This window comes from Columba livia, chromosome 3, assembly GCF_036013475.1.
Source record: "Columba livia isolate bColLiv1 breed racing homer chromosome 3, bColLiv1.pat.W.v2, whole genome shotgun sequence".
NCBI classification, from domain to species: Eukaryota; Metazoa; Chordata; class Aves; order Columbiformes; family Columbidae; genus Columba; species Columba livia.
In genome coordinates this window covers 75,451,753-75,469,727 of record NC_088604.1, presented here as the reverse complement: position 1 = coordinate 75,469,727, position 17,975 = coordinate 75,451,753, and the positions used below count along the sequence as shown (strand labels likewise).

At 40.1% G+C, this 17,975-nt stretch overlaps 1 protein-coding gene across 2 annotated transcripts in view; it reads left to right on the top strand.

The window, feature by feature from the left end:
- The first annotated feature begins 1,510 nt into the window (after positions 1-1,510).
- The window catches only part of THBS2 (thrombospondin 2), a 31,598-nt gene continuing 15,133 nt past the window's right edge, over positions 1,511-17,975 (top strand). Inside the window, exons 1-13 of one of the 2 annotated variants that reach the window (XM_013369082.3) lie at positions 1,511-1,572; positions 3,016-3,090; positions 4,023-4,579; positions 5,771-5,855; positions 10,293-10,489; positions 11,305-11,445; positions 11,691-11,787; positions 12,998-13,168; positions 13,725-13,901; positions 15,253-15,426; positions 15,872-15,999; positions 16,106-16,258; positions 17,297-17,515. In XM_013369082.3, coding sequence (XP_013224536.3) covers positions 3,021-3,090; positions 4,023-4,579; positions 5,771-5,855; positions 10,293-10,489; positions 11,305-11,445; positions 11,691-11,787; positions 12,998-13,168; positions 13,725-13,901; positions 15,253-15,426; positions 15,872-15,999; positions 16,106-16,258; positions 17,297-17,515 — 2,169 coding nt within the window. In that variant the 5' untranslated portion in view covers positions 1,511-1,572; positions 3,016-3,020. Of the gene's footprint in view, positions 1,573-1,650; positions 1,824-3,015; positions 3,091-4,022; positions 4,580-5,770; positions 5,856-10,292; positions 10,490-11,304; positions 11,446-11,690; positions 11,788-12,997; positions 13,169-13,724; positions 13,902-15,252; positions 15,427-15,871; positions 16,000-16,105; positions 16,259-17,296; positions 17,516-17,975 lie in introns of those variants that run through there. The other variant, XM_065057683.1, reaches the window with a different exon arrangement.

Sequence of the window (17,975 nt, the reverse complement as noted above, 5' to 3'; positions counted from 1 at the left end):
AAAGTGAATGCGCCACTAGTAAACCGCACTATCTCAAAGATACCTTTTAAGTCTCTTAAACAATTTCTTGCCACCTCTTCTCCAGCTGTAAACCCAGAGTAGCTTCTTGATGAGACTTCTGCCAGTGCTGTTCAAAACGCTTTTGGAAAATGCGCTACACAGCTACATATATAGATAAAAAGACTAAGTCTTAATATAGTGTGGGGAATGAGTAAACTCAGTAGAATTTGAGGTTTTGTGAACTTCATTAGCCGTTTTTTTAAAATTCTTGAGGTTTCACAAAACTGAAAAACAAATGTCTTAGGAAGACAAGAAAGCTCTCTCCCTCCTAGCTTGGCTCAATCCTCTGGACCCTGTGAGAAAGGGGAACGCTCCTTGGCTCCTGCTACTCTGCAAGGCCAAGGCCAGCCAAGTTGTAAGGAGCTTCCACGGCAAAAGGAAAGCCAGCAATGCTTATGCTGGCGTTTTCTGATCTAGTGACAGATTGAGCCTTTTGAATTCTTCTGAGTTCTGAAATATCAACACCTTTTCCTACTGGAATTTCAAATTGTGATGAGCAAAGTTGATGACTTCCTATGCCGTTTTTTTTTTCCTTTTTTTTTTTTTTTTTTTTCCCCTCACATTTGTGGTGTTTCTCTACCTATACATTTGACAGGGCTCCATTTCTTCAATTCTGCAGCCAACTCAGCCAAATCTATGTCCATTTGCACCAGCTGCATGATCCTTCCACAGATATTCTGCAACCTCAATTTGGGCCTCAGGAGCAGGGATGCTGGTCTTCTTGTTTGACTTCTGAAGCATTTCTGCATGTCAAGGCAGGTTCTGTGGAGCCATCACAGGGATTCTCCTGCTCCACGTGGAGCACAGTGCCTACAGCTCTGCTGGCTGCTCCTCAGCGTGGTGACCTTCTAGTCCAAGGTTGGAGACTGGAGTCTTTGCTTGTGGAGATATCTTTCAGTCCTCCCAATAAGACTGGGAGCAGCCCAAGAGTGAGATTTCTTGTTTGCCACTTTCTTTAGCCTGAGGCAAGGTGCCCTCTGTGAGGAGGAGCATGCTTAAACAAGACCACTGGACCTTCCTTGAGATCAAAGAGGGTGGTGCTTCCTATGGAGAAAGGAGGGACAGAGGTGCTGGGCCCACTTGACAAGTTGCTGACCGACTTCCAGCAAGCACTTCACAAAAGGAGCAGGAGAGGATGACTGGGGCAAGCCTCGCCTTTGAGCTGCTGCGTAATTTAAAACCAAAAATGATAAAGAAGAGAGGACTCAGTCCTCGGGAGGGCTGAATTTCGCCCCAGTTGCGGCAGGAGCACCGAGGTCTTAGCAAGCGAGGTTTCGCGAAGCCGCCGGCTGCCGGGGCTGGCGCCGCCTCCCGGGGGCTCTGCCGTGTCGGGGCGGCCGCGCTCGCCCCTTCAAGAGACGCATTCGGATGCCTCTCCCCGCCTTTCCGCGCCTCTCCGCTCCCTGGGGGAGGCACTGGCCGCCCAGCCCGCCTCCTGCACCGCCCGCGGAGGGCGGTGTATCGGTCACGGGGCGGTACAGGGGAGGGCCTGGGCACGGGATGGCTTCGCAGGTAGGCGAGCAGGGGCCTCCCGGTGGGTAGGGGGCGGCGGGGGGCTTATGTCACCGCCGCGGAGGGGCGAGCCGGGGGCGCGCCCCGGCGCTGCTGATTGACAGCGGGGCCCATCCCGCAGCCCATAAAGGCAGCGGCGCGGGGCGCGGGGCCGTGGAGGGACTTGCGACGGCGGCCCGGCACCGCGCTCCACTCCCCACCGGCATCGTCCCGGCAGAGCCTCAGCGCGCCGTCGGCTCCCCCCATGCCAGGTGAGGCGCAAGGCAGGAAATCGCCGTGCTCCGCCGTGAAGCCCCCTGCGGGGGGTGGCTGCCGCCCGGCGGGGCCGGGGGAGGCTGCGGGGGCTCACCGTGGGCAGCCGGGTGGGCGCCCCACGCTGCCGTCCCCGCGGGTTCTCGGGGTGAAAGATGCCCCGGGGAAGGCTCGCCGGAGGCGGTGTGCGGCACCGGCCGGGAGCTGCTGCAGCCGTGCCCGCGGGGGCTGTGCCGGAGCCGGGCGGGCAGGGTCCCGCGGGAAAGGTGCCGGGTTAGAAAGGTGCAAGAGTCTCTGGCATTTGCCGGTAATTGGCCGTAGCGGTGATACCTCGGGGTGACAGATAATAAAGTGTACCCTGTAAGAGAAAGGAAATACAGACAGTAAAAGGTGGCATCCCCGAGTCTTTACAGAAATGCATGGAGTTAGCAGTGCCAAAGTGATGTGGCGGTATCCAAAGAAACGAATGTCTGCACATTCCAGTGAATGCGTCTGCTCCATTCATTATGAGTGCAGACACATATGGAGATGCAATTACGTGGCTTATAGCTGCATAGTGCTTCGGGGCGAAAATGGAATCACGTTAAAAGTCACTTTGTCCAGCTATGGTTGGGTGAACAGAATTGTAAGAATGGGTAAATTTTATAGACAGATAGATAGATATATAGATATATGAAAGAGAGAGGAGTTTCTATGATGGCACTGAAAAAAGGTACTGAAAAGTACCCTACTAGGGTACTAGCTCAGGAGCAGCATCTAGTGAGATACCATTATCCTCACAAGGAATTTCAGCTGAACATTGTTTTCCAAAGTAAAAATGTAGCTACTAATATGCTGTATCTTGTGTAGTCATGTGGTCCCTATGCCAGCTACTGAAATACTGTGGAGAAAATAGTAGCCTATTTTTTCTGTATGTCTTTCCTTTCTTATTATTAAGAACATTTACATAAAAAGGAGTTTTATCATCCAGAATTCCTCTTCCATTCACTGGATGTCCTGTTTTACTTCTGACATCGAGAATTACCCCAGAATAAATATTACCCAAGTCAGACGAAAGATAAATTCTTATTTTTAGATGTATAGTTGCTTCTAATAAGAGTTCTGTTTATGGCATTTCATGAGGTAAATTAAAATATTTGTAGTTGATAGATATTTTTCCATAATACTTACTACTTTTTGGTTTATTCATAGGAGTTATGCTGCAGAGGAGTGGGCTGTTGTGGCTTGCTGTCTTGATAACCCTGTGGGTTTCCTCAAATGCTCAGGGTGAGTTCTGACACTTCTTAACTAGATATAGAGTAACTCCCAAAGCTAGAAGTTGGTGTAAAGTATTGGCTTACCTGAGCTACAGTGGGCAAAGTAATCATATATGATTTTTTTAGAAGTGCCTGTAGTAGTAGGATATTTTTGGTAGATACATCTTACTGCTAAATGACGATTTCCCAATAAATATCCCCAAATTGCTTTCTTTACAAATTATTGATGAAAATGTATATAATCTCAGAAATAACTGCTATTATACTTTCCTGTGCAGTGGAAATGTATGGTGAAAGTAACATAAACAGAATCACTGAGTAGGGTGAACGCTTTAAAAACATGGATGTAAAGAAATAGACCTCTACAGACCAAATATAAGTAGAATGTAAATTGGCACAGTGCCAGACCCTTGTTTACATCTGACTTCTTGGCCTGAGTCTTTAAAAAGTAAATCTCTTGCTTCCTGTTGTCATGTGTCCACATGTCTACTCATAATTTGATTTTTATTAGCTTTAGTCAAAATATAGAAATTGACTCAACTTCCTTATCCATTCATGTATATTAAAAATATTAATTGAATGCATCTTTACATACATCCATGCATAGGCATATACATGACATACAGCCTGTATATATGTACAAGTGTGTATTGTATAGTGCTATAAAATATATAGCCATATGTTTAGTTATAGAATTAAACATATTTATACCTACACACATAGAAGGAGAGAGTTGTCATATAAAGGAACTTGACAGGTGGAAAATACGATTCATTTGCATGCTAATAGGAAGAGTTGTCTTTGTGGAAGTAGGAAAGTGCTGGGTTTACTCTGCTGATCTCTACATCTGTCATACAACTGCAGTTACTACGTATAGTGTGCAGAGTTGTTTCTTATAAGACTTTTTGTAGACACATTGTCACACACTGTTAACTTTTTCAGATGGTGACAAGGAAGAGGAGACTACCTTTGATTTACTTCAAATCAGTAATATAAACCGAAAGACAGTTGGAGCAAAATTGTTTCGGGGTCCAGACCCTGCTACCCCAGCGTATCGTTTCATTCGGTTTGACCATATACCTCCATGTAAACCAGAGAAATTGAAAAAGATTGTCAGACTCATACGGCAGAATGAGGGCTTTATCCTTTCAGCCACCCTGAGACAGGACAGGCAATCTAGAGGTACTATCCTTGCTTTAGAAGGTCCTGGCATCAGTGAGAGGCAGTTTGAGATCATTTCCAATGGCCGGGCCAACACCCTGGACCTTATATATTGGGTGGATGGCTTCCAGAATGTGATTTCCCTGGAAGACGTGGACCTCGCCGACTCACAGTGGAAGAACCTCACCGTGCAAATAACAGGGGAGAACTACAACCTCTATGTTGGCTGTGACCTTATTGACAGCTTCATCCTGGAGGAGCCTTTCTATGAGCAACTGAAAGCAGAGAATAGCAGAATGTACGTGGCCAAAGGGTCCATTCGGGAGAATCATTTCAGGGTAGGTAACCTGGAGAAGCTCAAGCCTCTGGTGAGGTAAGAAAGTAACTGCAAGTAGTTTGAGAAGATGCAATAGGTACAGTTATGTTCTCCCAACACCTCTTGGATTTTTTGTGGTGATTTGTAGAATTCTTTGGAAATTTCTTGAAGACCTCTTTGGCTGTTGAAATATAACTATTCAAGTTGTAAGAGCCTTTCAATATTTTTAGATTTTATTTGAAAGATGAAGAAAAAAAAAGGATTTTTAATGGAGCTGAAGCGTGTGGTGTTGGTCCATTCCCTAACAGAATATCTTGATTTGCCATTTTGAACGGCCTTTCATTTCAATTAAAAAAAAAAAGAAAAAAAAAGAAAAAAAAAGAAGAAAAATAGATAAAAAGAAAACAGTTTTCATCATCAATCCTGCAAATGAGATTTTTTCTTTTTGTGGAAAACCTTTATTGTTTCACTTTTGTTTTAAAATGAAGCAATTACAAACTTTCTGGTTTTCTTATAAAAGAAAAATTACCTCCTGCCTCATATAGTGGTGTGATCTCGCTCAAGTGCTTTAAGGATGGCTTCTTTTCACTTACAGCTAAAATCCAGCTTGAACTAATGGCTTCAAAAATTTGGAAAGCCCTTTCTGTCTCATCCTATTGTGCCATCTAGTTGTCAGCCAGAGCATGACATGCTGGAGTGTCGTTCCATGGGGTGACAAGTTTTGTCATGGAAGCCAGAAGTTCTTGTCCACAGTCTCTCCATTCCTGGCTCCATGATGAAGTTTCTCCATCAGTTGTTTGTCAGCAGAATTGAGGAGGCAGTGAAGTGTGGTGCATGGGAATGACTGGCTAATGATGGAAGTGTGATGGGGCAGGAGCGTCAAAAGTTGACTTTGACCCCATGGCAAATGTTTCATAGAACTACCACCTAAAATGCACTATGAAAATAGAGATTTGAGCTAATAGCTGATTAATAACTTTTATCATGATTTATTTCAGCACATACATAATTTTGTTGCTTAGAGTATTGAAATTGTATATAGCAAAACTATAAACACATTTTTTTCAGTGTCTTTCAGGTGTGATGCTTGTAGGTTATTTTTTACATATTTATGGCTGAATCCAGTCATTAGCATGGGATTGACATAGATCAGTTATTAGTTAATCCCAAATTGATCTAACTGGTTTTTAATTACTTTTTATTTTTATTACAGGGTCTTTTGCAAAATATTCAGTTAATCTTTGATACTTCAATAGAGGATGTTCTGCGTAAGAAAGGATGCCAGAGAAGCCAGTCAAGTAAGGCTTTTTTACCTCATTAATACCATTCACTTGACTCTGAAAATGAGAAATGTCAATGCTGACGTATTATCTTAAAATCATGCATCAGAGCCCTTCAAAATAAAAAAGAAAATGAGTTGTTTTGTGGGGTTTTTTTTTGTGGCAATAGGAATATATTTTTAGCTATCTTGAGATATCATTTCTACTCTCTAGCCTACTATTTTAGTTCTTATTGCTTAGGTTGATAACTCTGAGCCTGTTTTTAAGTTGGGAGAAAAGCTATTAAGCAAGAAATTAATAAAAATAGAAGGAAAAATGTGTTATGTATGACAATATCTGTATTATTCCATGACATGTCCATGATTGTCTGAGCACAAGACTCGTAAAGTTGCTTCTGAATTTTTCTCCTGTCTCTCAATGGGCCCATGAACAAGTCTGCAAGTCTTAAAGACACTGAATTGCTCTGCACTAAGTTTGTTGACTGAAAGAGGCTTTGAGTTTTAATACCAAAGCATTGTTAATCAAAACAACTTAAAGAAAACAAGAAAAAAAATGAAGAGGGATGGAAGGCATGTATGTGACAGGCTGACATGTTCTTGTTAGTCCACTTCATGCTGACCTCACTAGGAGGGAAGCCCTCTATGTGTGGGGGTATATTGGATTTGTCATGAAAGAGTTATGAAAATTTGTCAGGTATGCACTAAGGTTTTGTACTTGAGCTCATGGGAGATGCTGGGTATTTTACTTTCCAGCTTTTGTAAATGGCAAGAGCTCAGTCAAGAATCAGAGACAACTGAGTCTGTCAGAGGAATGTGGTGTGTGCACAAGGCAGTCAGGACTTCAGGATTTTATTTTAAATTCCTGCCATCTGAAATTCCATTATTTCCATCAGTTTGCTAAAATGTATGACATAGAGCAAATCAGTTAATTGAACTGTACTCATAATTTTGGCTTGTTTATGCAAAATCTAGAAATTAAGCAGTAGCAGGTTTTGACTTCTTCAAAGGGAGCCAGAATGTTGAGATTTTGTAACAAAAAGTCTCTATAAGATATATACATGTGTTTATATAAATTTATATAGTTATCTGTATAGGAGTGCATAGATATATATATGCACAAAAAATTAACTGAGCTTGCTAGTCTGCTTTTACATCTTAATAAAGGATGAAAGTGATCTTAGATGGAAAAGGCAAGAAGACACGCCCTCATTTGTTGGTTGTTATCTCTCCCAGCCAAGCTGTCTTCTGTACTCAGAAACTATGGAGAAACTACTCAGAACTGCTGATTACTAGTGTTCAACTTTGTTAGTGGAAGAAAACTGTTGAGCAGAACTGCTGTGGGAAAATAAAAACACGTATTTAGGTCTAATCGTAAACTGAATAAAAGAGAAGGCTAGTTTCAAAAAGGATGGAGTTCAGCTATGTTGGTTCATTTACCGCTGGAAACAAAATTCCCAGAAGCTGAAGTAGAATCTTGAGGGCACTTTCAGGAGTCGGAGGTGGAAAAAGTCTCAGTCAAGGGGATGTGATCCCTGGATGTAGAGGGATTGAACCAGCAAAACCAATGAAAGACAGTGTCTACATATCTTTTACGCTGTCACTGATTGACTACCACAGTGGCAAATAGTGTGGCCAAATGTTTTGAAATATCACCAAGTAAAAATGTGCTTCTACTTGTACTTCTACTATGAACAGGAAGCCAATGGGAGCCTAGAGGGATAGTAGAGTTCTGCATGCTGATACATACCTTAGGAGGAATTCCTATACTCTTCAGCTATTGCAGCTATAACCAACAGATAATATTTTCTTAATATATTTTTTATCACATCACATCACACATCTTCAGGTCCAATAAACTATACAGATTATACAGATTTTTTTGTTGTTTTTGTAGTTTTATCCTTCCTGGGAAGTATGTCGCAACTAGTATTTAGTTCAATTCACAGTTCAATTTAGTGTTTAGTTCAAGTCACAGTATCTTTACTTCTACTTTGTAGCACCAAGAGAACACTACAAAGTGGAAATTTCTTGTGCAGCAACAGAGGATAGCTAGCAGCACTCTGTGTCTTGAGGCCATCAGAATTACTTGGGAGGCTTGTTACATGCATGGCTGATTTCCTAACACTGTCTATCCAGCTTAATTACCACAGTTGAAAAGCCATGGGTGATATGTTACTTACCGCAAGGTACATATTTTCCTATTTTAATGGCCCACTGGTTGAGCTGAGGTACAGGCACTAAGGTGCCCTATTTATGTGTTGGTGTCCCATAATAACATGGCAGATGTAACCAGAGAAGTGCCCTCACCTCTGAGGACACAAAAAACCTGCTGCTTTTTCGGAGACAGGACTGTGTTTTCCTACTGTATCTTTACTCCTAGTATGAGAATGTGAGGTATGGTGAAATGGTAGCTTGGGATTGCTGTTAGGTTGAGGGTAGGAAAGTATCTCAGTAGTGTGGTGGCTGCAAACACTTTAGGCAGGACTTAGCACTAGGTAAGAGAGATGACAAAACCACATCTAAATAGGCACATCAATAAAATAATTTATTCAGCTAGATCAACAGAATGACATTTACATACGTGAAAGAATGCACATTCTGCTCTTCTGGCTTCTCATTTTAAAGATAATCATGTGGTCCTTAGGAAATTAGCAGGAAGCCAGCACCAGAGAACTGATTTCCCAGTGATCCTCAGGCATCTTCTTTCAGTCACTGCCAAGTACCAGTAGGAAGTGTGGATTTAATTCTTCTAACATAGTTTTGGTTTATGTTTCCTGCTGAGACTGCAGCTTTATTAATGTCCTCAGAATGTTCCGGTCAAGGCACACTCCATGTTGGCTAGAAAAATATGAAATTAATGACCTCAGAAGTGCTATGGGGGAATCTGAGAAACCTAGTGTTTCAATGTGGTAGGAAAAATTCATTCTTTCCAGGGAATCAAAAAAGCAGCTGAAGTAAACAGTTATGACACAGAGAGTTTTGATCTGCTATGGGGTATATCAGTTTTCTCCCATCCTGTAAGTGAAGCTGGACAATTACTTCAACTCTGGAATACAGTGAAGAATTTTTTGTAGACCTTGGCTGGTGGCAGATAGTTCATAGCTAATTTAAAAGCACACCAAGCCAATCATTTTAAACATGGTTGAGAAGGATTTACTTAATGTAATCTTATGGGTTGTTTCTTTGTTCTTTTATTTTTAGCCTTCTAAATGAATGAAGAATATTTTGCTTACATTTTCACTGCTTGTACATTTAAATAAAACACTTTATATTGTGTAGTCAAGCATCAAATCAAACCCTCAAAGCTTTTGAAGTGTTTCCACCTTCTGTGACTTGTCAGCACTGAATGGTGTTGGGTGTTTTGAAGCATATGTTTTATAGCACACATTCCTGTGCTGATTTCTTCTTCTAAAATGGCTATATCCTTTGCTTCTCCTTTCAGTTCGGTAAGCTTAGATTATTACAACATTACCAAATCTGATAAACAAGTCCTTACTGAGAGACAGGGCACATTGGATTTCTGTACAGCTGCTACCAAATTTGAGTGTACCATGGAGTCCTTAGAGAAAGTTTTCATGGAATCCACAAGATATTAACCAAGTGGGGATTTAAATGCCTAACAGAACACAGACTCTTTTATTTAGCTATGTTCTTTTTTCATTAATTACTACTGATGCTTTGTGTTACATTATTTTTCAAGAATTTGCTATAGACAGGGAAGTCTTTTAAACTGATATTAGAACCTGTCCAGTTCTCACTTTATAATGCCTGCAAGTTCTGTTTTGATTACAATCTGCTTCATGGAGGAGTGTTTCAAGTGACAAAGCAAAGCTGGTTTAGAGTGTTTAGAGTGACAAAGCTGATCTTACCTTCTCCTCCATTTCACTTCAGAATTAAACTATTATTATAACAGCTCCTCTGAGTTTAACACCAGGCAGTGCAACATAGAGTAGCCTAGTGCTTGGTATAAGTGGAATGACGGTCGAAATTTGATCCAAGTAACCATGGAATTTATGGGCAGAACAGGGAAAATGTTTTTCTGCAAGGAAGCTCTTTTTCCTGCCTTTTGCTCTACATCAAGAAAATGTGATAGTTCATGAAAAAGTCTGAAACCTTTCATGGCTCTGCGTGAATAAAAGGGGTTTGCTTTTTTGACACTATGTCCTTTTGTTATGCCTTCATAAATTAAAGTTTTTCAGTGCCAACAATGTTTTAAAGTGAGGGCTATCTGAGATGCATCTTGCTCTTAATTTTGAAAAGGGAAAGCCTGTAATTGGAACCAGCTGACATGTAACCTCTCTATTTTACTCATGGGTATAATCTAGCATGAAATTGTGCCAAAATAGATGAGTTTAAACCCTATCCATGGGTGCCAATCTGTGATTTCATCAGGAATCTGTAATCTGTGGAAGAACTTTGTATATGCTGCTCTTCTTTTTCCTTCTCTTGCTACCAGCTGAAGTGAACACCATCAATGAGAGCACTGAAATCCTTCACTTGAGCCCTGCTGTTACAACTGAGTACGTGGGTGAGAAACCAGAGAAGAAGGCTGAGTTCTGTGACCGCTCCTGTGAAGAGCTGGGAACAATGTTTACAGAGCTCACCGGCCTGCGCATTGTGGTGAACAACTTGGCTGATAACCTCCAAAAAGTGGTAGGTACATGTAAGTCTGAAGAACTGAGAGAGGTCTGCTGTACAGTGCCCTTTCCTTGTTTGGTTTATACCAGAGACACTTAATAGAGTTTTCTGTATGTACATTCGTGTACCTGATTATATCTGCATAATGTAGAGATAACTTACATTTTCAATGTGACTAGTTAGGTAGTTTTTGAGTATAACACTTTAACGAAGTCTTTGCTTACACAGACTGGGTTTAAAAGATCACACATATGCACTCATACATGGGGGAAATCAATCCTCCTAAAGGTTACTGTGGGTTTGGAAATTGAAAGCTAACAAACCCAACCCTGCCTGTGTACTCTTTAGGTGTTGGTATCATGCTTATACCTTTTATGAATACATTAGCAAGTGGCTACACAGGGTACCTAAACTGTAAGTGAATGTATGGGATTTTCATAGTTGAAGTATGATGGTGACGTTTTACTGCAGTCTGCCTCTCTTCTTATTCTGAATCAATTAATTTTTCCTGAAGGAAATTTATTACTATGTCCTATGCCTCAGGACTAAAATCTTCCGATCTAAAGATGAGCTGTACTAGAAGAAAGAAAAAATGCTAAGAACAGGTTTTCCTTAGTATTGCGCGACTGTGTTTGCACTATTATCTGAAGAATTGTTATGCAGTATTGTGGTACCTGAGATCATCTTCTTTATGTACATAAATATGAAAAATATACTTCTTTTTTTTTTTTTTAATGGAAGAATTAAATCCAGTAGAGTCTCAATTTTGTTTATGTAAAATGGTTTGCTTACCAAGTACACAATTTGTTTTTATTTACTTCATCTTCTAGTCTGAAGAGAACCAAATTATGTGGGAATTGATTGGGCCCAACAAAACACTGAAGAACCAGTCAGTTTGCTGGCAGGATGGCCGTGTCTTTGCAGATAGCGAAAGCTGGATTGTAGATAGCTGCACCAAATGTACCTGCCAGGTAAGGTTTTGGGAGCATTCTTCTTCACTGTAAAATTGGATAGTGTGTTTAACCCAGCTCAACTGTCCAGGTCAGGTCACATTTACCCAGAGCTTGGCCTAGACTTACTGATATTTATAAAAAGTAGCCCCCACGTCCATGACAGAACAAATCAAAGAATTTCTACACGTGAAACTTCCATAGATGCCCACCTTTATTTGCCTCTGTATGTGAGCATGTCAGTAAGTTGATTTCTTTGCCTGTAGGGTTCTAAAATTGTGTGCCATCAAATCACCTGCCCAGCAGTCTCCTGTGCCAATCCATCTTTTGTTGAAGGTGAATGCTGTCCAGTCTGCTCTCACTGTGAGTATTTAGCCACAGAGAAAGATACTCTTTGGCAATATTAAAAATCACTACTAGTGTGTTGGAAAGGTCAAAACAAGTAAGAGGTCAAGGCAGGTAAGATCAAATAAAAAACTTATATATGCACAAAGATCATATGAAGTAGTTTGGCTGCTTGAAGTTACTTTCTGGAGGAGTTGGTCTCTCTACAGTGATTATATTGGTTACTTAGAAATGAGCTGATAACTGGCCTGCCTAAGTTGGACACTAAAGTTTAAATGCATGCTCCTCCCCAGTGATGTTTTCCAAGGCTGAACATTCTGATTTTTATTGGTTTGCTATAGTGCTGTGCACTATTGTTTCTTCTTCATACCGCCTGGTTAAAACAGACTAACATGGGTTAGGATGTCTTCTTTTCTTCTTGTGGAGGACGTTTACGTTCCAGATCAAAAGTTTCATGCAGTTTGATGCAATATTTAGTAAAAGTGCAAGCAGTGTTCTCTCTGTTACTGTTATTCTGCTACTTTGTTTTATATTTTCTCTGTCATGTATCCTCTTTTGGTGTAATGCTTTGCTTACGAACTTTGACAATCTGTTCCCCATTTAAGGCAACATTGCAGGCTGTGAACTAGACTTTGGAGTGACAATAGTTTAAATAATTTTACTCATTAAGTGACTTCAGTGTGGATCCAGTACATTTCAGTCTGTACCAGAGAGGTCTGTTACAGAAGAAAATAGTTGCTTAGATATTCTAAATAAAAATGCATTGGAATATACTCAGAGGGTTTTTTTTTTTGCCTATTCAAAGCATAGTGCATATTCTTACAGTGTGCTCTTGATCATGTTCACCCTTATGTTGTATTCAGAGGTGGGGCCACATCTCATCGTACTGAATCATATTCTGAAATCAAAGGCAATTGGAACTCGAGTTTTTGACTCAGTCCATTCTAGAGATAAGATGTTCTTCCTCTGAAGGTCAGTGCTTCATGCATACACTGCATACAAGTTCATGAAGTTTCAGTATTGTTGTCTGGGCTAACCTCTAATTACATTAAACCATAATTCCCTAAGTTCAGTGGCAGCTTGGGAAAGCAAAATTAGAAAAAAAGAGATCTCAAGGACAAAGTATATGTTCTATAGAAAAACGACAACAAAAAGGTGAAAATCTTCTCAATAGGGTAGCAGAGCAACTTTAAATGCTCAACCGTTTTACTTACCTTTTGTTCTGCAGCTGATGACAGTGAGGAAGGCTGGTCACCATGGTCAGACTGGACAAAATGCTCAGTTACCTGTGGTTCTGGGACTCAGATGCGAGGAAGGTCATGTGATGTCACCAGGAGTGCTTGTACAGGCCCACACATCCAGACAAGGATGTGCAGCTTCAAGAAATGTGACCATCGCAGTAAGTAATAAAAATTCTCCATTTTTAAAAGCTTCTTTGGGCATCTCTAAGTGAAAACAAGCTCGATTTCCTATAAATGCCTGCTAGTCAGGACAGTATGTATTTGAACACTCATATATGCATAATTAAAGTAGCTATCATTAGATTCTTTGTCATTTCCCCCTTTCAAATATTTATCCTTTTCCTGACATTCTGTAGTTAATACTGTTGCAGGTAGCTGCTGTGTCCAGGCTCCTATAGTAGCTACGACTATTGTTGAAGATGCAAGATGTCCAAATGTGCATTTTAAACAAGTGTCCATTTCATTGGGACAGTTTATTTTTAAGTAAAATATCTAACATCCATGTTAGCCATGTGTTGGTCACTGAGATTCTTAAGAAAGCTGTACTTGAGTGCCTGGGCTGACATGCTGGGCTTTGTAAGTGACAGTGGTAGGAAAGAGATAGGACATTCATTAGGTGTAGGAGAGGCTTACTATAAGTTTAACTTCACAAATGAGTTTGTATTACTGCTGCAGGTGGGCTATTTCCTTGAATTTTGTTCTTTTCTCTGACAGTACGTCAAGATGGTGGCTGGAGTCACTGGTCTCCCTGGTCTTCCTGTTCAGTCACCTGTGGAGTAGGAAATATCACCCGCATCCGCCTCTGCAATTCCCCTGTCCCACAGATGGGTGGGAAAAACTGCGTAGGAAATGGGCGTGAAACGGAGAAGTGTGAGAAGGTTCCATGTCCAGGTACGTCTGTGGTCTTGAATCCAAGGTGACACAATAATACTCCAGCTGAATTTCTTCTCTTTAATCATATCTAAATTATAGTGACTTTCTATGATGAAAAATATAATTTGTAGCTTAGGGGTGAAACAATACACAAGGGTGTTTTTAAAATGAAGACAATGATGCAGTCAGAGGTTTTGTAAGCCTTCCAAGTTATGATTTGGCTTTAAACATTAAAAGTTTGAGAAATTTTCGTGTGATAGCTTAGTAGTATATTTCTGCATATCAAAAATATAAACATTTTCTATCTAAAAGGAAGCTGGTACTGTACATGTTAGGAATAGACATACAGTCTCCCAATACCCAGGTTTCTTTGAAAGTGTGCATACATGTACATGCATACACATATTCAACACATTTAATTGTTATTATAATTCTTTCTTCCACACCTATACTTTTTAACCTTTTTAGACACCTTTTATTCCACTCACTTTCACTTTCCTATAATTTTTCCTAACTTTTTTCCCTTTGTATATCTTTCTTCATTCCCTCCTCTCTTCAGCCTCTCTTTTCAGCTTGTAGGATATGAGCTTGAAATTGATGTCAAGCTTCTAAACTAATAGTACTTTAATAGCTCTAAGCATTTAAGCTATTTTTTGATCTACCTGTGCATGCAAACTTAGTGCAAGTTATTTATTGAAGGGCACATACCATTGCCCTTATGTTGCTTTTTTTTTCAGTACCAAGAACAAACACAGAGTTTGGTTCAAAGATGTTTGTATTTCAGGAAAATTCAGGGTTGATGACAACAGGATCAGTAGGGTTGGGTCTTACCAATATAAAATGTGCAGAAGAATCATTGCAATAAGTTATTTATAATGAGTCAAGCAATACTATTGAAGATAAACTGATGAGTGGATTACAAAACCAGAACAATAACTGCAACCTTACTGAGCATACTGTTGCCATAAAAAAAGCCCACAGACCTCAGATTTGGCTCAGCAGATGCTTGTATCCTGTGGTCACAGCCTGCTTTCTGTACAAAATTAAAGCTTAGTAGGGAGCTTTGAAGGCACAGTACTTGTTCTGATCAAGCAGCTTAAATGGAAATACACCATGCCAGCGGGCACGGCGTGTTATTTTAAATTATCGACTAAAAATGCCTATAAAGCAGTTGGGTATTTTTTATTTGTTTGTTTGTTTCTGAAATATTGCTATCTCAGTGTAAGGCTTTGCCAGCATCTTTCTTCCTGTATGTGTAGTGAGAAACTGTCCCCAGAGCAGGATCTGAAGAAAGGATTGTTGTCATTGGCACCAAATGTCTCCAGTAAATTGCCTGTGATGCTCTTCTCCTCTCTTCTGCATAACCTAGTGAATGGCCAGTGGGGTCCTTGGTCTCCATGGTCTGCCTGCACTGTTACCTGTGGAGGAGGAATTCGCGAGAGGTCTCGCCTCTGTAACAGTCCAGAGCCACAGTATGGAGGAAAGCCATGTGTGGGAGATATCAAGCAACATGACATGTGCAATAAGAAGGATTGCCCAATTGGTTGGTATTTAGTCATTCTTTATTCACTCTGAGTAATTACTATTGCTGTTATTTCTTTAATGGATAATTATGATTTGACACTATGGAAATCTACTAATTATACCTCTGTTTCAGGAAAATAAATTTAACTATTTTGGGTGCTGTTTAGATCAGTGGGATTTTATATATATTCTTAATACTGACTTCTGAATATGAATGTGTTTTTTGAACAGGGTTTCAATCTGCTGTCATTTATACAACTGGATGCATAAATCTCTAATACTTTCATATTGAATCAATAGGATATTAAATACATTTAATAACCCTAATTCTAAGGCTTTTTATAAGAGTCTGTTGCATCAGATGTTATTTAAGCTAGTGAACAAAGAATACACATTTCTTAAATGAAGTTTTACATGCCTTTTATGCTCCTAACTTGATTTACACTCTTATGTGTCTTTGCCAGATGGATGTTTGTCAAATCCTTGCTTTCCTGGAGCAGAATGCAACAGTTACCCAGATGGGTCGTGGTCATGTGGGCCATGCCCAGCAGGTTACCTTGGCAATGGTACCATCTGTGAGGATCTTGATGAGGTATTGACTTTGTTTCTATTAGCATTAAGAAATCACTGTGAAGTTTTCATTATTTGGGAATTAAACAGCCATCTAATTGGTTTGTTCTCTCTTTCTTTTCCTGCAGTGTATAGCTGTGTCAGATGTTTGCTTTAAGGTGAATCAGGTCCATCGCTGTGTCAACACAAATCCAGGTTTCCACTGCTTGCCATGTCCTCCACGCTATAAAGGAAGTCAGCCCTATGGGGTAGGGCTGGAAATTGCCAAGACAGAGAAGCAAGTATGTGATGTCAAAGAGAATTTGGTGTCTTTGAAATTGAGTAATTCTCACCTGAAAATATCTGTGAATGAAACCATGTGATAAACTTGGGTACCAAACAAAAATAATCTGAAACAGATAACTGCTTTTACAGGCTATTTTTGGTTCAAGTAACAGATGCTGAATTTGGGGTTGCTTTTTTTTAAGGGTTTTATTCTCTCTAGACATCTGCCCTGTTGCACCAAATGAACGTAAAATGCCAGGAGCAAGCATCCCTCTGCTTTGCACTCCTTTCTTCAGGTGCATATACCTAATCTGGGGATTGGAAACTGAGAAATCAAGATTGTTCTCTCCATAGATATAATGCTGTTAATGTGGGTGTCATCAGACATGTGTCTGAAGTTCTCACTCCCTAAATTCCATTCAACCAACACTTATCAGCATTGAAGACAGAAGGAATTGGAAGTGATATTGAAGACTATGGTTTGATAGACAAGACAAAAACATTAAAATGGATATCATGGGATGCCTTCTCTTTTTTGCTGTTGAATCAATCTGTGGTTAGCTCAACATGTGAAGTCTCTGTGTAAGATCCTCAGATACTGTCAAAGGAAATAAGCAAAGTTGTAAGAAAGTGGGAACAAAAACTTACTTGAAGGGAACTTGGGATTTCATTAGGGTCTCTTTGATTTAAGAAAATACGATAGTCCTTGCATACTGACAGGCAGAACACTAAAGGAAAGAGGGGACTACAGTCTACTTTCTGTTGCAGGTAACTTCTGGGAATTACTGACATCTGGAAGAAAGCAGAGTTTTGAAAATGTTAATCACTTTAATTGTTTTTTGAATAATGTCCAATTTTTCCTGTGCTTTATTTTAATTATTTTTATTGTACACATTGTTTGGAGTTGTGAACTGACAGAGCAGTATTACTTACTAACCACAATTAGAACAAAGTTCCTGTCTTTAGGAATCTAACTAGTTGTCCTGTTTTTGACAAAGTTGAAGCACACACAGCTGGCTGTATCATCAGGTTTCAATGAGGATGCTCTGTTACAGGTCTGTGAACCTGAGAATCCATGCAAGGACAAGACACACAGCTGCCATAAGTCTGCAGAGTGCATCTATCTGGGCCATTTCAGTGATCCGATGTACAAATGTGAATGTAGGACAGGTTATGCTGGCGATGGCCGCATCTGTGGTGAAGATTCAGATTTGGATGGCTGGCCTAATAATAACCTGGTCTGTGCTGCTAATGCAACATACCATTGCATGAAGGTAAGTAAAGAAAGGTTGATAAACATGCCATGACATAACCAAATTTTCTCTCCTTTTTTCCTAAGTAGTTGTGAATAACACTTTTCAGCATCAAGCTGATGGTTGCTTTCATTAAGCTTTGACTGTTGCAACATGCTCACTTTGTAGCAGACACTGTGAAATATGTTTTATTTTCAAAGCCAAGGGAGCATGGAAGTGCAAAGGCACTGTTTTGCAGAACGGTATAAAGACATATTTTTCAATACCCTTTCTTACACTGTTCCCCTTCATTGCTATGTACTACATCATTCCAGTAACTTTTCATATGAACAACTATTTCTGAAGACCACCTTCTGGCTTGTATCTTTATTTTTCTGGCAACCAAACCTGTTCATTTTATATGTAACATTCAAACATACTTCATGAGTTGTCTATAAAAAGTTGATGTAAGGTTGCACGTGTGTGCGTGTGGTGTGTTTGT